The 21,750-nt window shown below is 45.5% G+C and overlaps 1 protein-coding gene across 2 annotated transcripts in view; it reads left to right on the top strand.

The window, feature by feature from the left end:
* The window catches only part of FRMPD4 (FERM and PDZ domain containing 4), an 863,243-nt gene extending 842,130 nt beyond the window's left edge, over nt 1-21,113 (top strand). For both annotated transcript variants that reach the window (XM_047716285.1, XM_047716286.1), the window contains 8 exons: nt 5-141; nt 2,796-2,922; nt 5,357-5,446; nt 6,073-6,255; nt 8,180-8,318; nt 12,617-13,681; nt 14,073-15,359; nt 17,069-21,113. In XM_047716285.1, the coding sequence (XP_047572241.1) occupies nt 5-141; nt 2,796-2,922; nt 5,357-5,446; nt 6,073-6,255; nt 8,180-8,318; nt 12,617-13,681; nt 14,073-15,359; nt 17,069-18,393 (4,353 nt within the window). In that variant the 3' untranslated portion in view covers nt 18,394-21,113. The remainder of the gene's footprint in view (nt 1-4; nt 142-2,795; nt 2,923-5,356; nt 5,447-6,072; nt 6,256-8,179; nt 8,319-12,616; nt 13,682-14,072; nt 15,360-17,068) is intronic.
* Nucleotides 21,114-21,750: the final 637 nt, after the last annotated feature.

Here is a 21,750-nt window from a genome sequence, read left to right as displayed (position 1 = left end):
GCAGAGCTGCAACGACGTGGTGCAGGAGCGGTTTGGGCCAGAGCTGAAGTACGACATAGCCCTGCGGCTGGCGGCTTTGCAAATGTACATCGCTACTGTGACCACCAAGCAAACGCAGAAAATCTCCCTCAAGTACATCGAGTAAGTGTTGAGCCTCGGAGGCGATTCAGGCCCAGGGATGCTGCCTCCGTAACGCCAAGGGTATTTTTGACGTCTGTCTCTGTTTCCAACATTGATGTCGTTTGCGGCGGGGCGTTCGTTCAACAGGGGCACCGCGACCGCACATCGCGTCCGTTTTGCGGGGGGAGAGACCCACTTCTTCCATAAGCCGCCTTTAGCGAATTGTGGTACAGAGGATCGGATGTCACATGAAGCGTCGGTTCTCAAAGTCCCGAATGGACTTGATTCTAAGCCAAGCTTTGGTCTCCGTGCTTTTCAGGCATGAAGGTCTTTAATTCTCATGACGTCCCTGGGAGAGAACTAGCCTTTTTGCTGTATTTTACAGATGAGCCAACCCAGGCACAGTAGGACAAAAGGCTTTGGCTGAGTGCGGGGGCTACTTGCTAGAGGGCTCAGGATTCGAACCCAGGTCCGGTGCGGGGTGGGCGGGGGTTCCACCTTCTGCTATGGTCCGTGTGATCGGTGGAAGCACCTGTGTTCAGGCTGCCACCCCTCCCTTAATCTTGGTAGCTCTGATGATTGTTCGTATTTCAAAGTTTATGGCAGGACAGGAGCCACATCTCCATGGAACAATAAGGCCGTAGAGCCCTCCCCATGTGCACGAGGGGTGGGCAAGCTACATGAAATCCTTCCTTCCAGAGAAGCTTCCCGGGGGCTGCGTGTAAAGCCTTTCTAAACTCCTGCATGTCGGGTTGACCCACCAGGGAATAAAATCACTTCTTCTCAACAGAGTTCGTGAGCCTGTGTGGGGGACGGTGAGAGCTCCAGGTTGCTGACTCCGAGGCCCCTAGTCTCACAACTCTCGGTTCTCCCATCTACACCGAGGGACAAATCCTCATGTACAATTTGAGAACCTCGGGCTTTTAGTTCTCGGCTCACTCTTTCTCACAGATGGCTCATGTCTTTCTTGCCACACAGGCTGTGAGTGTCACCTCAGAGAGACTCAGCTCCCAGAGGGGTCTTACACTCAGTCGGACACACTCGCTCCCTCATCCGTTCCCCTTTCGTGTGTTCCTGGGCACGGATGATAATGGGCCTCTGTGTGAAAAGGCGGCCTGAGCAACCTGCCATGGTTTTCAGACCATTAAAATGCATTTCTGTTCTTATTGTCCGTCCCCACGTTCAGCTAGTTGGAATATGGTACCGTCAGAAACCTCCCAGAGATGACTCACTTGAGTAAAACTCTTACAGTCTATGATAATGTCCTCATTAATTAATTTACTCACCCGTTCACTGAGCATTTTATGTGGGATTCACGGTAGGCCAGCAGAAAGTACAAATAAGCATAAAGGACTTGTGATCCAATTGTAAAGATACGAGGGGTGCCAGGATGGTTCAGTTGGTTGAGCATCTGACTTCAGCTCAGGTTGTGATCTGGGGATCCTGCTTTGGCTCCCCCCTCAGCAGGGAGCCTGCTTCTCCCTCTCCCTCTTCCCCTCCCCTTGCTTGTGCACATGCGTGTGCTCCCTCTCAAACAAATAAATGAAATCTCAAAAAAAAGATAGATATGATTTAAAATACTGATACAAGTAGAATTACCAGGCAGCCCGTAAGGAGGGCAAGACAATGGGTAGAAATAGGAGCTCGTAGAGGAGGAGGAGGACATGGTGATCATGAAAAACCCCATCATAACTAGCAGTGGCGTGGGTGGTCAAGTGGGGGGGAAGGCCGTCTCCCTACCCTTCTTTGGAGAGGATCTGGCATAGGAGAAATGACCAAATCCTGGCGGTCTTTACAGTATTTAGGAGACACTGGTTGGGCACCTGGCCAATCAGGGTAGAGTTCATAGATTTCAAAATATGGAGCATTGTTGGGATAGGGTTGTAGCCGTCGCTGGGGACATGGGCCTTCGGCAAACCTGTATTAACGCAGTCCTCTCTGTCTCTTTCTCTTGTGTGCCACCTATTGGTGACGTTCACACTTCCCCATCAGTGTCATACATCCTTAGGGGTCATGAACCCCATGCTGATTGCACACCAGCAGCACTCCTCACACACACACACACACACACACACACACACACACACAAACACACGCATGCACACACACCAGGTAGAAATGTTGCTTGAAGGACCTTGACAGACATCATCTTGCTGGCAGAGAAGACAAGTGTGTATTTCTAGCGAAGCAGCCACTGGGGAGGAGGAAGGGAAGGGAAGGGAAGAATGGCTTTGGGAGAACGAAGGAGTTCCCCAGGCCCTTCTCAGTGAAGAGAGAAAGACCATGTGGGCTGACGGGGGGGGGATAGTAACTATGGCAATAAACAAAGGAACTGGGAGAAATTGTGTTGGAAATACATACTCAGACACATAAATGAACTCAATGGGACTCGGCGGTGGGTTGGATAAATTGTCTCTTCAATTCACATTGGTCCCAAAGGCATTCCCCCTGGAGAGGGAAGAACGTGTTTCCTTGAAAATGCAACCAGATGTATTACCGATCAGATAGTAGGTTTCCCAAGTGTAAATTCAAAGTTGCCTCACTAATTGGGGACCTACCTCCATTTCCTGACTTCTTCATAGTTCGTTTGTTCCAACCAACATCAGAGCGCCATTTTGTCTTAGATAACTAATCATCACAAGATTGTGAAATTAAAGATATGCTCTTTATTGCAGAAAAGAATGGGGATTAGAGACTTTCCTTCCCTCTGCTGTGCTGCAAAGCATGAAGGAGAAGAACATAAAGAAAGCACTTTCACACCTTGTCAAAGCAAATCAAAACTTGGTACCACCGGGTAAAAAGGTATCACATTTGCATCTTAATAGAAAATGGATTTTAAAGAGAAAGGCTTGTGTGCATTTTTAAAAATGCCTAAAATTGGGGCGCCTGGGTGGCTCAGTGGGTTAAGCCGCTGCCTTCGGCTCAGGTCATGATCCCAGGTCCTGGGTTCGAGCCCCACATCGGGCTTTCTGCTCAGCAGGGAGCCTGCTTCCTCCTCTCTCTCTGCCTGCCTCTCTGCTTGTGATTTCTCTCTGTCAAATAAATAAATAAAATCTTAAAAAAAAAAAAAAAAAAAAAAAAAAAAAATGCCTAAAATTAGTGCATGAATAAAATACTTAGCAAGCACCGAACTTTCAGAGGCAATAACTGTGTAACCCCAACCCCCTCCCCCTTTTTTTTCCACTATCAACCTGTTTCTAAGGCTAATGACAAGTCAGTGTTCTTACGGAAACTTATTTATTTCTTGTAAGCTATAGAGTTATTATATGGAGTGTGCATGTGTGCACGTGTGCACCTGTGTGTGCGAGAGAACCTTGCATAGCCACCGAGACCTTGTGATCAGAGAACAGAATTGCGAGACAGTTGTACATTTCCATCGTGCCATCTTCAATGCGTAGCAGCCAGCAAGGGTCCTCGCAAACCAGCTATCCCATTATTTAAACCAGGGTTTCTGCCTCCCCACTGTTGACATTTGCAATCATTCTTTGCTGGGGGGAGGGAGGCCCTCTTGTGCATTGTGTGGTATTTAGCGAAATCCCTGGTCTCTACCTACAAGATGCCCTCGATCGTGACATAGAAAAATATCTTCAGACACTGCCAAATGGGCCCCGGAGAGCAAAATCAGCCCTGGTTGACAACCACTGAATTAAATCTTACTTTGGAAGGGAAGATAAAATGATCTCTACCATTCACCATCGTTAGTGTTAAAGTCTCCCTTATTTTTTTTTTATCAGAAGAAACAGAAAGGACATTTTAAAATAGATTGTGGGTCAGAATAGAGAGTTACGTGTATAGGTACTAAAAAGCAAAGGGTTTCAAGAACCAGAAAGAGGAACCTAAAAATACAGGACCTATAAAGTTGAAAGCAGTGTAACAGCCCAAGTACACTTAACAATTGATATTGGCCATAGAAACTTGGGCGGCTCTAATACAAATCACTGTTTATGTGGGTAATTCTTTGGTCTTGGTATTGGGTTATAAGTCATTTTTACTGGCCAAAACATACTTATTACTATTCCTTCCTCACCCCATGGCTCTTTCAAATGTAAAATCAGGTTTGACACCCTCTAGCCACTGTTGCCTTACTTCCTCATTTCTGTAAGCATTCAGCTCACAGAAATCCAACGGGATATCAGGGATCAAAATTTTATAGGGGCACCTGGCTGGCTCAGTGGGTAGAGCGTGCAACTCTTGATCTCGTGGTCATGATTTTGAGCCCTGCGTTGGGTGTAAAGATTACTTAAATAAATAAACTTTAAAAAAACAAAAAGTTTTTCTTTTTTTTTTTCAATTTCGGTTCTGATTGGCCCAAAGTTAATTTCTTTCGGTTGGCTCAATAGGATTTTTTTCAAGCATGGCCCACTGATTTTGTAATAATCGGCTTAACTGCTCTAGGATCTATCTATCACTGTTTTTCTCTGAAGGTCGGTTTTTCTAGCCAACAGTGAGTAGTTTGCTTTCAAATCAATTTGCAAAGTGCTCCTGGTTTTCGAAAGGAGGAGGACGGCTGAACAGTGCTCACTATCAATGTGTTTAGGCAGAGTTAACAATCAAGGACTCCTTTTAAGAGGTGGGAATCTCCATTTTTAAATCTTTAAAAGATAACTTTTATCTGGATAAAGTTTTTTTTTTTTTAATATCCTTCACGAAACTCAAAAGGTGCTTGAGTTGAACTATTCAAGCAGGGACTTCCGGCAAGCTCCAATATTTCCTCAGCGATTGGAGCACAGAAAGTCTACCCACGCCCCAAAACTTACAAAGGCCGGAGGAAACTTGAGATAAGCTTGGAGAGCCTCTTTCACCGGCTGTAGGTAGATGGCCAGTGTGTGTTCAAAACAGCTCTCAGGAAATCTGTGTAGGTGAGTTTCCTGTACACGGCCCACTTCGTCCCTACTCGCGATCAGAGAGCACCACTCGACTCTTGGAGTCTCCGATAAGCAGACATTTCAGTGGAATAGCTTACCATCTTGTTCTCATTTGTTGAGTGCCCTGGCCCAGCATATCCATGTCTGTGACCCACCCACTCCCATACATTTCCCCCCAAATAAACAGGTTTTCATCTGGATCCCTTACTGCAGCCCTTTATCCTGAAACCCAACACATAGCAATTTACTTTGACTCTTCATTCAGACTCCTTGTCGTGCCCCCCAGTTCGCCCAGTTGTTCCGCTGGTCTCCGGCAGAAACCCGGCCACACCCACTGCAATTAACACCTGAGGTTTCTTTTCTCTCCTCAGCTGTCTGCGCTGCAAGCCAAGGTCCATTATCTCAAGTTCCTCAGTGACCTTCGACTGTATGGGGGTCGTGTGTTCAAGGCAACATTAGTGGTAATTGCTTTTTGGTTTTTGGTGGGATTTTTTTGTTTGTTTTTTGGTTTCTTTTTTTTTTTTTTTTTTTGCTTTCTCTTGGGAGCCACGGAGACCTGCAAAATAGCATTGCCATAGGCTGTCTTGAATGAGCTGCCTTTGACAAGAGCAAATCAGCTGTGAATCTTTTCCAGCCTTCATTTCTAAGCGACTGCAGCGCAGTCTGGAAATATCAGAAGAAATGTTAAACTAGATAACGCCACTGTCGAATGCCCTAGAAAAAGGAATATGATGAACCAAGAGCATCGATGTGCTCTAACAATGGCCTTCTTTTAAATCATTGGGCCATAAGTTGCTTTCATGTTAAAAAAGAAACAACAAAACAAAACCCAAAAATCCTCATTTCTAAGAGTGTCTCATGATTATGAATGTATGTGCTGGGATAATAGTTACTTTCTACATTATTTATGATTGATGCGCCTCGATGCAATCGTAATGTTTGGTTCTTCTAACTGGTTGATTTAATACAATATAATCGAGGAATACTTGCTAAAGAAAATGTGATCTTATAAGAACAGACTGTCAGGCTCAAGTCTGCATGGTGTTTTAGAGGTCTAGGATTTTTAGGATTTGTCCTTCTCTCTCAGCAGGCGGAAAAGCGCTCGGAAGTGACTCTCCTGGTTGGGCCCCGATATGGCATAAGCCACGTCATAAACACCAAGACAAACCTAGTGGCTCTTTTAGCCGACTTCAGCCACGTCAACAGAATCGAGATGTTTACCGAGGAGGACAGCTTGGTACGGGTAGAGTTGCACGTGCTGGATGTGAAGGTAAATCTTTCAGCTGTTGACCTGGCACCTTGATCTGAAAAGCTCGTTTGTGGTAACACCAATATTATTTGCAAAGCCGTCGACATTGCATGGTGGGCAGAGGATCAGAGATGGGACGAGGTACAGAGAAAAATCCACCCATGTCCGGGCCGAGGCCTCCGGTCCTCCCTAAAGAGCTGTGTGATCTGGGGACGAGTTGTTTGACCACTTCATCTGTACACAGGAAAGCAAACGAGTTCATTTCTAAGGTCCTCTGTAGCTCCTGAGTGCATGAATCATAGAGAGAGAGAGTGGGAAGGTTTTTCCCTGCTAGCCTTCTAGAATATTCCTGTCCAGAGAGTCAAGGATATTTTTCCAACTTTGTTTAGAACGGCCATTTGGCCCATGTGTTTATTCTTTGGGAAAAGCTAAGCATTTCTGTCAGTTAGCCTTTATCTGCTATAGCCGTTAGTACTGACTGAACGGCTGGCCCCTATGAATGTCATGGCCATTCCATTTAAAACAACAATCTGACATTGTCCTCAAAGGGCAGAACTCAACTCCCGAAGCAGAAGTTGACAGGAAATAATCCAGGTCCCCTCTACCTACCTTCTTGTCCTAGTAGTGGATGAGTCATTGGTTTGGGGCCAGATGTTTCCATGGAGAAAAGGAAGCCGTGTCAGTCAGGAGGAGTGCTCTGAGAACAGGCGAGGGTTCTGTCTACACAACAAATCGAAAAGCCTCTATAGTGGGAAACAGTGACTGTGGACTGGAGAGTATGGTGCTCAGACATGGCGGCCACAGCTGGTGGCGTTCGTGGGCTGAATCCAGGGCCTCTGGTTGACTTCGTGGCAATGCAAGTGCAAGAACAGACTTGGGACATCTGGCCCACTCTGTGGGCAGAGATGCTAACAACAGTGGCCCCCTCACAGAAAGAGCAGGGGAAAGGTTGAATTGGAGGCAGTCATCACACACCTGATAACAGGATGATCCGACCCAACGGAAGTAGGTGGCAAGACCCTATGGGTGGTCTCCTGCTTTCCTATAACGAAAGAATTGTGGGGTGCTTTGAGGGAAGCCCTCAGTTGAAAGGGAAAGAAAAGGCAGGTTATCAAGTAGTATGGGGGCTTTGGGTGGAATGGTAGATTCCATTAGCCAGGGCCATCAAACGTGGCCACGGTCCTATACCTTGAACTGAAAGCAAGAGCTCATCACCTTGATGTTTCTGTGCCTCTCTGGGTGTCTGCTTTCGTATTGCTCCCTTATTCCTGTCAAGTTTTCAGTCTCTCTCACCAAGAATCCACCAGCCAGTCCACCCTTACTAATTCCAAGAGAATAATTGCTTCAGCTAACCACCTCTTCCCTATATGCCCAAGCCTTGTCTCCAATTATATGCTAGCCTCACTCTTTCCAGAAAGTTTTACCAAGGCATTTTCTTAGCTCCCATCTCTGGTTTGTTCTCCTGTGAATTTACAATTTCTTTTACAAGCAGCCCATCCTGGATGTTTTTTAACACTTTGCATTCGGTCTTAGATGTAATTTCCACTGGAATTTTTACTTCTTTTCAACACTAATTTGCACTATGAACCCCAACTTCATCTTCCCGTGATTTTTTAGATCACAGGTTCACATTTGGTAACTGACCCCTTAATTGTCACTTTTTAAAAATGTTAACTATTTGGAAACAAAACCAGTGTTGTTGTTTTTTCTCCCATCCCAATATTACCTGGGAAGATTCAAAATGTCTCCGCTTTCAAGATGGTGTCACAGAAATGTTTTTCAGCAAGGCTCTTGGTGTTACTTCTGACCTTCTGTATTTCTCCAATGAAATGGTTGCCCAGTAACTTTCTTTGTTATATTTCATAAGCACCAATGCAACTGTTGTCAGCCTGAGGGAACTCATTAAGGAGGAATAGCTTTAACCAAAATATTCTCTTTTGTGTAGCCCATCACACTCCTGATGGAATCATCAGATGCCATGAACCTGGCCTGCTTAACTGCTGGCTACTACCGGCTACTTGTGGATTCCAGGAGGTCAATATTTAACATGGCCAACAAGAAAAATACAGGGACCCAGGAAACAGGTATTCTCTTCCTAAACTCATGAAGCACTACCCACCCCCTGCCTTACCTGACGACAATAAGAAGGTTTCTTTAAAAGTTAAAATTGTGCTCATGCAAAAATCTAGTGTCCAAATGTAATCTAAAAGCCTTCAAATAATTCTGATATGGTCTATTTTTTAAATGAAAATATTGATTTTTTCCATCCTGTTTTACTCGTCCCTTGGAAATGGTGGTGTTTCAAAGGGAGTGGTGTTTACTCGTCCCTTGGAAATGCTGAACATGTTTCAAAGGGAGTGATTTTCTTATTCTGAAGGTAGTAAGCATCAGTCTTCGTGACTGAGTTTTTATTGCCTTGCTCTTCCAGAACTCAGGATGGGGAGAAATAATGATGGAATGCACAGTAGGACTTGTAAGGCCCCCCGCCCCCCCAACCCCCCACCCTGCTTAGGGCTTTTCCCTCCTTAAGGGGCCCTAGGCCTAGATGTCTGGGTACCTCCTCCTATATCCGACTTATATCCAGGATTCTGGGAGCTCTAAGACCCACTGGAGGACTTAGGGATCACCCAGTACTTGGACTTGGGCCTCTAGAAAGAACCCCAACAGCCATCTTAGCTCTGTAGTGGGAGCACTGATATGGCAAAGACAACCAACCAGTTCAGCCACTTGACAGGACAAGATAGTTCCCAAGTGGGGACAAGGAGGACTGCGGTGTTAACAGCTTCTCTGAGAGTGGGTGGTTTTGATTTGCTTTAGAATTTCTTTTCTTTAGTGTTTGATTATTTTCTTCCATCTACTGGGGACACTCGGTAAATGTGGCTGATGGACAGACACTAGCACTCAAGCCAGAGCTGCTGACCCATGAACAAATCATCACGGGGCATTCTGAAATCAGGGTTTCTCTTAAAGGGAAAATCTTAAGAACAAATTCCATTGTCACCATTTCTGAAAGGGGCCCAGGAGAGAAAAATCCTCTCACTTTCCGACTTAGTAGAAAACGTAAATCGTTACTCCCTAAATATCTTGTTACTTGTAGACGCGCACAACCACACAGCTCACGCACAGCTGATGATGATGGCTGGGGAGGGGAAAGCAGTGGTCACAGAAAGAAGGGGAACCTGAGAGAAAATGAGGGCGATGGCCAAGGCATGCCAGAAGGCAGCTTGGAATTACAACTGGACGTGATCCAGCCCCACCTGGAAGCGTCTTGTTTCCATTTCTCTGAGTTTCGGTTTTCTCATTTGTAAAATCGGAACCAAGAAGCTAGTGGGCAAGGGAAGGGTACAAAAGGAATTTGTGTACAACACCTAAAAGGATGCCCAGAACTTCTGTCAACAAGGGACAGGGAAGCAGGAGTGGGAGAACTTGAGAACAAAAGTGACAGAAATGGAGAAAAGAACGGAAGACAGACATAAGGCAAGGGAAGACCCTGAGACACGCAAATGATCAAAAATAAACAGCTAAGGAACAAGAAGGCGGTGGCAAGGGTACGCCAGCTCTGGTGGTGAACATTTGTGGGATCACATGTTTTCGAGCTAGGAGATTTTGAACAACTTCGCCCCGGCCTAGGAAATTCCAAAGATCGGTTCTGTAGTGTAACACAACCCTTTCAAGTTGGAGAACTGATTTTTTGCTTTTTAATTTTCAAATCTTGAAGTTGATCTTGAAAATGGAACCTTTTTTCCCCATAGACTGTTGAGATTGTACAGGTGTGTTTAGAAGACGAAACCTACCATTTCAGCAACAGTCACAGCAATAAGGGCCTCCATTCTGTCCTTTCGATAGTGACTTACAATGTCATGTGACCCTCCGAGACCCAAGAAGCATGGAGGGTAAAGCCTGTTTAGACCAGCTCATCGCTGGTCCACACTGTCTTCCCACAAGATTAGGCCATGGTGTAGACCGCAGTTCCTAACCCACATCCTTCTGTGTCTCTAAAATCATTCCAAAAGCCAAGCCAGTACACCCTTTTGGAAGGAAGCCAAGATTGAGTGTGTATTTTCTTCTTACCTCAAATTGATCAGAGACCTTAGTCAAGATCTCTAATAAGGAACAGCAAGCTCCCATTTCTTCCCTATCCTGAAAACTAACCTTCAGTTACTTTCAGAATCCCTGAACCCACATAGCTATGACCTCTGAGCATTAGGAGGAGCTGAGTAAATATCAATCAACCGTTTTAGCCACCGCTCTGTTCAGCTTTCATGTTGTTCTAAACCAGAAGTTGGCAAAAGATGGCTGACGGGTCAGATCTTGTTCTTGTAAATAAAGTTTTATTGGCACTCGGCCGTGCACATTTTACTTGTTTCCTAGGGCTGCCATGCCAGGGTATCGCAAACCCTGAGGCTTAACGTAACAGGAACTTACTCTCTCATAGTTTTGGTGGCTACAGGTCCAAAATCTAGGCAGCAGCAGGGCCGTACTTCTTCCACAGGCTCAAGGGGAGAACCTTTTCTTGCCTCTCCCAACTTCCAGGGGCCAGCAGCATTCCTTATGGCTGCATGACTCTGATCTCTGCATCGCCTTCCCCACTTTTCTGTGGGGCCCCATATTTCCCTCTGCTTTCCTCCATGAGGACACTGATTGTTGGATTTAAGGCCCACACGGATAATCCGGATGAACTCATCTCAAGAGCCATAACTGAATTATCCTTGCAAATGCTCTTTTTTCAAATAAGGTCATATTCACAGAGCGGACCTGTCTTTTGAAGAGGCCCCTGTTCAGCCCATTGCATGCACGTCTTTGTGTGGCGGCCGTGGCTACTTTCGTGGGAGAGGACCAGAGTTGAGTGGTTGCTTGACCGAACAGTCGACCCACAAAATCTAAAATGTCTACCATCTAGCCCTCCCTTTGTAGGAAGAATTTGCCAGCCACTAGTTTAAACCCAGAGCTCTGTCACAGCTTTGCTAAACCCCTCTCCGTCTTCCAGCAATTCAATCCCCCCACACACCGCCCCACACACAGCCAGTCGTCATCAAAATTGTTCATAAAACAGTGCTGAACCCCCATACGTCTGTTTATCATCAGGTAACATGTAAATATGGTTCTCGTGGAGTAGCTCAGTGTCTTCAAAATTATATCTTTACTTGCTACTCGCAAAAATACATGCATTTAACAAAAGGACTTGGAACAACGTTCAGCATTGAGTTTAATGTGTACCATTTGGGGGAAGCAAACACATCTTCCATAAAACTGATTTTTTTCTCCCCGTATGTGTTGTACAGCTGATGTCAGTATTATCCAGTCTTAGGCCCAGGGGCAATTTGAGGGCACAAATGGGAGAATGTGTGGCCCCAACATTTCCCCAGAATGTTTCCTCTGGAATCTACAAAGCAATATTGACAGAATGACACCCTGCCTTGTCTTGTTAAATGTCAGAGCAAAATCTCCACATCAGAATTCCCTCTTGGAAGACCCTTGAGGAACAGCCCAAACAATGATTTTTAAATTAGGGTTTTGCGATTTTAATTCATGAGGAACATCAAACAAACCCTCAGGAGTTCTCCTGATACCAATAACCATTGAAATTAGCCAAACTGTTAACTACGCTTGGAAACAGCAGAGAGGGAAAAAGAAAAGAAAAGAAATCGTAGAAGTACGTTACCTGTAATGCAGTCCACCTTACACAATCGTACACGTGCGCACACGCGCACACACACGGGCTTCCATCCTGACCTTTATGCGTGAAAATCTTAACACCCACTAGGATATACAAAGACTGAAGATAGCAGTTTTTGTGTTCTCATTACAATATTATCCTATTCTTATGTATGTATGTCTTAGATTATTTTTACTGTGACATTATTATATTATCACTACAATATTTCCTAAAATATGTGGTGAAAATATAAGACTTTCTCTTAACTCAGTGAGGAAAAAGTCCAACATCTTCTTCCACAAGGTGGGGAATGTCAGCGCTTGCTTTACTGAGAAAAGGGGGATCTATTTTCTAGAATGACAGCTGATTGGACTATGGCCTTTAAGGAATTTGAAAGGCGTGTTGTATATTCCCATTCATAGGCGGAAATGAGGTCCTCTAATAATAGAACCAAGGGTCACATGGAGTTAAGCTCTAGTTCCCTATTCTCAGATGGTATTCTTTTTTTTTTTTTTTTAAATCAAATGGCAATTATATTTTGTGCAGGCTCGATTTTGTTAAGGTCAGTTCTCCTAACCAGGAAAGCCTGATACCTGAAGCCTCCATCGACTGGTTCGCTATCTGGAAAGCTGCATGACCGTATTTCCAAAAGTGATACTACAAGCCATGAAATTAAGAAACCAGGCCTCCCAGTAACCTTGTCTTTGCATGATTCTTTCTCCTTAGGAACTGAAAATAAAGGAAAACATAACCTCCTTGGCCCCGACTGGAACTGTATACCCCAGATGACCACCTTCATTGGCGAAGGGGAACAGGAAGCCCAAATCACATATATAGATTCAAAGCAGAAGACAGTCGATATTTCAGATGGCACCTTGTGTCCCAAAGACCACCGGCACCTGTATCTAGACAACACCTATAATCCGGATGAACTCAACCAGCCGCTCACCCAGCCGGGAGACGCTCCGTGTGAGGCCGACTACAGGACTCTAGCTCAGCGGTCCCTGTTGACCCTCTCAGGACCAGAAACACTGAAGAAAGCACAGGAGTCTCCAAGAGGAGCTAAAGTGTCCTTTATTTTCGGAGATCTCGCCTTGGATGATGGCGTGAATCCCCCGACTCTCGGCTACGAAAGACTGTTGGAGGAGAGCCCGGAACTGCTGGAGAAGCAGAGGAGTCTCTACATGGCCAGTGCCAACGACATGAAGGGCCTGGATCTCGCTCCGGATCCCGAGAGCATCCAGTTTGTGGCAAATTCCGTTTATGCAAACATAGGCGACGTGAAGAACTTCGAGGCTGCCGAGGGCATAGAGGAGCCCCTCCTGCATGACATCTGTTACGCAGAAAACACCGACGACGCGGAGGACGAGGACGAGGTGAGCTGTGAGGAGGACCTCGTGGTGGGAGAGATGAACCAGCCGGCCATCCTCAACCTGTCTGGGTCAAGCGATGACATCATTGACCTCACGTCCCTGCCCCCTCCGGAAGGGGACGACAATGAGGATGACTTCCTGCTGCGTTCCTTGAACATGGCCATCGCTGCACCCCCACCTGGCTTTCGAGATAGTTCAGATGAGGAGGACTCTCAGAGCCAGGCAGCCTCCTTCCTCGAGGACAAGGAGCCAGGCAGAGGTCTGCAAGGTGATGAGATCCCCGTGTCCCTCATTGACGCGGTGCCCACCAGCGCCGAGGGGAAGTGCGAGAAGGGTCTGGATAACACCGTCGTTTCCACTCTGGAAGCTCTAGAAGCTCTGTCCGTGTCAGAAGAACAGCAGACCAGTGACAATTCAGGTTCTTTCACGATTGTTACATTTATTCACTGATAACCGTGCATTTCGTCCTCTCAAGCCATTTACCCCCGGAGTCCTGTTACCTGCTGTTCTCCATTTCACGCATGTCCCGTTTCATAAGTGCGTTGAAACAACCATTGTGGGTTTTTTGTGTATATGATTTCCTTTGTTTTTTTTTTTTGTTTTTTTTTTTAATATGTGGCATGTATTTTTCCTCATTTCTGGAACAATTGTGCAATAAACTCAGAGTCCTCACTGCAAAGGGAAAACCTTGTTTTTTTTGTTTGTTTTTTGTTGTTGTTGTTTTAGTAATAACGAGTCCCATTTCCTTACGTGTCTCCTAGTGCCTCTGATGCATCCAATAATCGGTTCTTGTCTTTTACGGCATGCAGGTGTAGCCATCTTGCGGGCTTATAGTCCCGAGTCTTCGTCAGACTCGGGCAATGAGACTAACTCTTCTGAAATGACTGAGAGCTCTGAACTGGCCGCAGCACAGAAGCAGTCAGAAAGCCTCTCCCGCATGTTCTTGGCCACTCACGAAGGCTACCACCCGCTGGCGGAGGAGCAGACCGAGTTCCCCACCTCCAGAACCCCCGCCGGGGGCTTGCCTCCCAAGTCCCCCCACGCCCTGGCTGCCCGCCCCGTGACTGACCTCCCGCCCAAAGTTGTGCCTTCCAAGCAGATCCTTCCCCCAGACCCTATGGAGATGGAGCCCGAAACCATGGAGACCAAGTCGGTCACTGACTATTTTAGCAAACTGCACATGGGATCGGTGGTGTATTCCTGCACCAGCAAAAGGAAAAGCAAGCTGGCCGACGGGGAGGGGAAGGCTCCCCCTAGTGCGAACCTGCCCGGGAAAAAACAGCAGGGCACCAAAACAGCCGAGGCAGAAGAGGAAGCCAAAGGTAAATTTGGTACCGTGTCTTCAAGGGACAGCCAACACCTAAGCACTTTTAACCTGGAAAGCACTGCCTTTCGCAAGGACAGCCAAAGCTGGTACGTGGCCGCTGACGGGGCGGTGGCCCAGAAAAGTGGCCTGGAAGCGGCAACACGGATCCCATTCCCGAGAGCTTCTGGTCTGGGGACCAGGGAGGCAGAAGAGAAGGTTGAAGGGGCTCCTGACGGACAAGCCAGTGAGGTTTCAGCGCTTGGCCAACGGGATCACTTCTTAACGGACGTGACCTGTGTATCTTCAGCCAAAGACTTAGATAACCCCGACGACACCGACCCGTCTACCTGTGACCATCCTTCCAAGCTTCCTGAGGCGGAAGACAGCGTGGCCCGCCTTTGTGACTACCACTTGGCCAAGCGGATGTCCTCGTTACAAAGCGAGTGCCATTTTTCTCTGCAGAGCTCTCAAGGCTCGTCGGTGGACGCGGGCTGTGGCACGGGCAGCAGCAGCACGAGTGCCACACCCGTGGAGTCCCCACTCTGCCCCACCATGGGCAAGCACCTGATTCCCGAGACTTCGGGGAAGGGCATGAGTTATGTTCCCTCCGAGGAGAGAGCCTCTGGGCTGCCCCCCCACGGAACCACCTTTAAGGAATTACACCCACAGGCAGAAGGGATGTGTCCGCGCATGGCAGTGCCCGCCCTGCACACAGCTATTAACGCGGAACCCCTGTTTGGCACTTTGCGAGATGGATGTCATCGACTCCCCAAGATTAAGGAAACCACAGGTACAGCAATGATGGATTTAGTGCTTTGCGTTATGCGCCCAAAACACGTAAACCAGATTTACGACAAACCGAAAAATACAAAGTCTGGAAGTAAAGGACAGCTTAGGGGGTTTTGGGTTTTTGTTTTTGGTTTTTGGTTTTTTTTTTAAAGGCTGCAAAACTATGGCAAGGCTAAGTAGCGATCATGGATCCTCCCCTCCCCCCACCCCCCCACCCCCAGTGTTCGGTGAACACTGAAGTTTCTGGATCTGGATCAAGAGTGGGAATAGCATTTGCTGTTTGGACTCTTGTTCTGTGCCTGTTTCCAAAATGTGGGGGAGCAATACATTTTTTTTTTCTAAATTCTAAATGGGGATTTTTAGCAGCATTCAGCAGGACTTTTGGTTATGAGACAGTATGATGTAGAGCCCCAAGAGTCTGATGTCCATCTCAAGACCTCGAATTTCTGTTTTTGCCATTTCTTATTGAGGGGCAAGGAAGACTAATAGAGCAGGGTAGTGGGGAGGTCGAAGGGGTTAGGGAAGATCATTTGCCCTTCACTAGTACTTACCATCCCAACCTACTCTGTAAGACTTTCTTAGACACGTGTCCTAAAGTATCTGGCACACCTTGGGGTCAGGAAGGCTCCGGGGGTACGCATGACGAGCTGCTTCATTTTCCCCCAAAGAATAAAATAGGGGCACAGGTAGAAACAAGAACACGGACACCTTCTGCACCCACCCTCACCATTCTGCCACCCAGTGGGCACATAGTCCTCTCACCAATCTACTTGGCCAGCCATCACATGGCAAAAACCGATGTTCTTTCACACTCTCAAATATCAAAGTATATCAGCAATTATCTCTTCCATCCTAGGTCAGTAGATGGTAGGGAGAGCTTACCTTGGTTCTCCATTCATGCCATTTTAAGATGATCTCCTTTCGCAAACCCACCGTTGGCACCACCCGCCTTGGGAAACCCGTCTATGAATGTTCCTTAACTCATGACTCCACTAGCATCTTGACCTCCAGTTCAGGCATGCTGTTTACTCTTTCATGGTTTACCAAGAGCTTTTCCCCTGGCGTCCCTCTTCTCACAAAAATTCTGTGAGGCGGGAATATTTTCTTCACATGACAACTTTTTTTTTTAAACTTAAATTCATGTGACAACTTTTTTGAGAGAAGTTGGGCAACTCGCCCAGGGTCTCTGCTTCAAACCCAGTGCCAGACAGACCTAGTGGGGTTCTCTTGAAAAGTTGACCTTATTTACTTTGCATTCATTAAATTAGACCACCTTGGAAAAAAAAAAAAAAAGATAACTGATGCCAGGATTAACCTAACTCTCTTGGAATGGAACTTCAATGTCCTAAATATGTTTGCATAGTCAAGATCTAGGGTGTGTGTTTTCTAATTACATGTCTAAATGCCAATAGATAAATGTGGGGGACAAGGCAAGTCATGAAACACCATGGTCTCCGAAAATAATTGTGATTCCAAAGAAAACCGTAGTTTCAGAAATAACAGATTCCCTGTCTTTCTTGAAATGTTTTGAAATGGAAATCTGATGAGATCTCAGGGGGTAGCCATTGAAAAGGGGGCCGACCCTGACAAACGCGGCCCTTCTAGAGTACATCCTCGGAAAGTGACAAACAGCACATAGAGATTGAGTGAAAATGACCACCCATGAGATGCTTAATGATTCTCTCTGTTTCTCTGCTACCCCTAGTGTAGCTTTGACAGAGCCTGGGAAGGAGAGACGAGGAGGCATGCCTTCAGCTTGGTCTCAACATCCTGAAGCTGATCCCATCCTGCTACCATCAAACCTTCACTCGGAATCAAAGGTGCCAAATCCAAATCAAGACCCTAATGATTTCTCCCAAGCAAATCTGGCATATGGAGAGGCTGTGAACTGGCGGCCACTGGATCTGAGAGGGGGGAGCCTCGGAACACCCCCCAGCCAGAGGGCTCTGGGATGTAGCAGCAGTATCCTCTTGGGATCTGTAGGTTTGGAGACCTTCCAGGAGAGAACCAAGGGTGCGGTCAGCTTAAAGTGTCCGGGTATCACGGAAGCACAGGAGGCCAGTTCGGAAAGGCGAGCAGAACTCCCCCTGGGGAAGAAGCTCACCAAAAGCTTTTCCCAAAGCTCGATGTTCTTTAGCTCCGAAGGGAAGGGTCACAAAAGGTCCCCGGTGGCTCACAAAGACTCCAAGCTGTATAGGACATTACCCTTGCGCAAGCTGGAAGGCAGCAACTGGAGATGCCGGGGACCTTTCAGCTACTGCTTCCTGAACCGAGGGCAGGATGAAGAGGGTGATGAGGATGAAGAGGAGGAAGAGGCCACCCACCAGGTCTCTTGCCTCTTTCGACCACAGATGACTCAAGCCATGCCAGAACCCATCAGTCCGCCTCTGGCTGTTGGGATTCAGAAGCAAGGAGGGGAGCTGACCAGAGCGTCAGTGCTGAAGGTCTGGGCAGAAGACCTGCCTGGCCCAGAGGATGCGGACTTTAGCAACCTGGCCTTCGATGCCCGGATTGCAAGAATCAGTGCCCTAAAAGAGAGCACGTACGCCATGCCTGATGGGTTCCTCGCAGCCCAAAACGATGCCAATGAGCTGCTCTGCCTTGTCAGGGCGACAAAGGGGAAGAGAGAGGAGTCACGCCCGGAAGCATATGACCTTACGCTTTCTCAGTACAAGCAACTGTTGTCCATCGAGTCCAGACAGTTGGGAAGTGCCTGTAGGAAACTGGCGATGGCCGAGAAGAGCCCAGAGGAGATGCTCCTAGCCATGACTTCCAGCTTTCAAGTGCTCTGTTGCCTAACGGAAGCTTGCATGCGATTAGTTAAAGTCGTGAACTCAGAAACACAGCGGCAGGAAATCGTAGCGAAGATCAACGAAGTGGTCATAAACTACATTTGTCTCCTGAAAGCTGCAGAGGCAGCCACGGGAAAGACGAGTGGGGATCCTAATGTTGGACTCTCGGCGCGACATTCAACCACCATGGCCGCCCTCGTAAGCACACTAACGCGTTCTCTCAAGATGCTTTTAAATAAATAAAGTATGAAAGTCACATCATAATCTACCTTTGCAAAGCCATACGTGAACGTTTATTTACTTTATGTGTACGATGAACAGATGTCTCCTTTCTTCTCTCTGTATATTTTGTTATTTTATATAAAATAGGAGATGAAAGTCACACTGATGAAATGTTGAAATGTACTAATCAGATGTATTCTGTTTATATTATACATATATATACACACAAAAAAGAAATATCCAACCAAGTGATGACATTTGGCTATTTTTCATATAGTTGAAACTCCAGTTAAATGACGTGAAGTTTTAAATTTTACCGTGTTAGAGCAAAACAATGAATCCTATCCCCTCTCCCTCCAAGCGGACACTTGGAGACCATATCATTCATACTTAGAAGTTAAAACAGAAAGAGAGAAAGAGAAAGAAATCACAGTGTATATAAAATAGTACTTACATTTTAAAATTACGATTTTTAAGCATTGGCAATAGCAAAGAAGATCTTTAAAATCCAAGAAGCTATTATGAATTAATAGAGAATATATATAATTAATTTTAATTTTTTGCTCCTAGTGTTTGGTTATCTGATGCTTTCGTCCAAGAATCCTACATGAAATTTAATTTTGGCTTATGCCGTTTGGACTCGAAACGGGATGGGGGTGGATTCTATTGTGTCCCTACAAACGCTCATCACGTTGTTTCTATAATTAAAATACTTCCCAAATAGGAGAAGAGAGCTAACGATGGGCAGGTTCCTAGGTAATACCTAGAGTTAGAGATTATCTAGTTACATAAAGTGAAAGCAATTAATAATATCAAAATTAAACTTTTGATGAAAAGAGAGATCTCCTTTGATTTAATGTCAAAATATATAAACCAAAGACGTCATCTTCCTTCCCACCCCAACTCAACTGCGAAACTTAGAATTCCATTAAGAGTGACAGAACATTGAGTGAAGTATTTGCAAAATTACCAAAAGCAACAATCAGTGATCATCGGAGTCCATGCAGATCCAGTCCCATAAAGCGGACGGGACGCCAGCCTGTGAGGCACAGCGCTCTACCTAGAGCTCCGTGCATCACCTCGACAGGGGCCAATGTTTCCAACCAAATTTGGAATCCCAGCCTAACATCGGGACAGTTTCAAATCCGGAGTGTTCCAGAAAATCAGGGAGAGATGGCTCCTCTATTACAGAAGCCATGATCAACAAAGTGTTTAGGAGAAGTTCTCATTTGGATCAGTAGATAGAAATAGGAAAGCTGGGGGGTAAAAAAAAACAAACAAGTGGTAAATTTGACCACTTTTGGGGAAACTGATAGAATGTAAAGAAGTTTTCAGAACCGTCCTCTGTCTACAAATGTATCTTTGGGTCAAAGCAAAAGGACGCAAGCTGCAACTGTCAAATAAAATTGAAATGTACATATGTACTTAATGGGTCATTTAGTGCTCAAGCTCCACCTACTCCTGTTTGTGTAGACGGCTCCTTAAAAGATGACAGGAGTATGCCAGGTGCAAATACTTCATTTTTGTAGCCTACTGGGCAGAAGGCGTAACAGTCTGTAGTCGCTATCTCTTCTCATCAGTCGTTTCATAGAGACTCCATCCCAAAAGTCACACATATTTCTAGATGGTAGCAAACAAAAGGAGTTTAGGTGTGTGTTATTATAAATAATGTTTAAATAATACAACATTATTTTCTTATAATTATAAATATTGGTGTTTGATATTGATCAATATTAATGGTGTTTACTGTGGAAACTTTTGGTAAATATTCTGTGTACTAAAATGCTAACATTAATAGGATGTGTGTTCTTTGTCAGACAATGTGCTGAACATATCACATATATTTAACCATCACAACAATCTTATGGTTTGGACACTTGTTAATTCCCTATGGAGGCAATATGGTTTAATCGTTAAGGACATGGGGCCTGGGGTCAGAACCTTCTTGATTTACATTTGGACTCTGCCATTTTCTACCCCTTTCATCTTGGGAAAGTTAATCTGTGTTTTCTAAATCTCGATTTCCTTAGAGGAAAACGAAAATCTCTTTCCATAGGATTGTCATGACTTTTAAGTATAATCACGTGTGTGAAAGTTTTACTGCATTACCCAGCAGAGTAAATACTTAATGTTAAGATAATTTCGTCATAGTCATTATGTCAGATATATCGCCCAACCTGATGGGGGGCGGGGTGTTTGCTTTATCTGCATATTGTCTCCTGCCTGTACGGTCAGGACACATTCTGTGCGTTGCATGTGTCTAAAAGGAGCATACAAGGAAGCGGTGATCCTTGTTCAAATCCTGTCCAGTTAGAACAGCTTTCAGTCCATTCCAGTTCTTTGAGAGGCCTCTGTGAAGCAGCTCTGGGTCTTTCCAGATCATCTCCCATTACCTATGGGTGCTCTGGTCCATTTCTGTTTCTTACAAACTCTTTAGTACTTTGAAAACCTGAAGCCCCCACCCACCCACCCAATTCACTACACATGGGGCTCCTGAGTGGGGTCCAGGTCCACTAGAGTGTAGGAAGAACATGTTCGAATGATCCTTGTGTTTATTTTTATCTAGCCTTTTTTATGTTTGTGTATGTTTTATAATGGCATAATAGTATGGTGGTGTATGTACATCATTTTAAATAAATAAATCAATTAATAAGCATATGCCTGGTGCATGTATGCAAAAATCTTGTCACAGGTAGGGTCGCATTCACACGAGTTAGGAGACCACTGAACCAGAGAATAAAACTTCCTTGTAACTCCAGGTCCTTTTTTTTTTTTTAAAGATTTATTTATTTCAGAAAGGGGGGAGAGCACGCGTGGGTGGCAGGAGAGGCAGAGGGAGAGAAAAGCAGACTCCCCACTGAGCACAGAGCCCATCGTGGGGCTCTATCCCAGAACCCTGAGATCATGACCTGAGCCGAAACCAGGGGTCGGTTAGACTGCGCCACCCAGGTGCCCCTGTACCCGTGGTCCTTTATACTGAAGTCCTCAGCCTGGTTTTCCAAGTGTGTCACTATTAATTTTTTATTCTGAGGCTTTGAAACATACACAAAAGTAGACACAGTCATATAATGAATCGTGTGTACTTCTCACACACCAATTCATTTCGTAAGAACTTCTTACAGGTGACTTTTAAACATAACCACAATGCCATTTTCACACTTCTAAAAATCAATAATTTCTTAATGTTATCAAGTAAATATTAGAGAAGAAAGTGAAAATTCCTATAAACCCAACCCCCAGAGACAGTCCTTGTCAACAATTTAGGGCACCTTCTTTCAACTTAACATATATATGTATGTATATATTATTGTCTGGGTTTGTGAGTTTAACATTTGACTCAGAGTTGGTCTGACTGCAAGTGCCCTTCTAGCTGCGTCC

The sequence above is a fragment of the Lutra lutra genome, chromosome X (genome assembly GCF_902655055.1).
Source record: "Lutra lutra chromosome X, mLutLut1.2, whole genome shotgun sequence".
NCBI classification, from domain to species: domain Eukaryota; kingdom Metazoa; phylum Chordata; class Mammalia; order Carnivora; family Mustelidae; genus Lutra; species Lutra lutra.
This window is presented reverse-complemented; position numbering and strand designations above follow the sequence as displayed.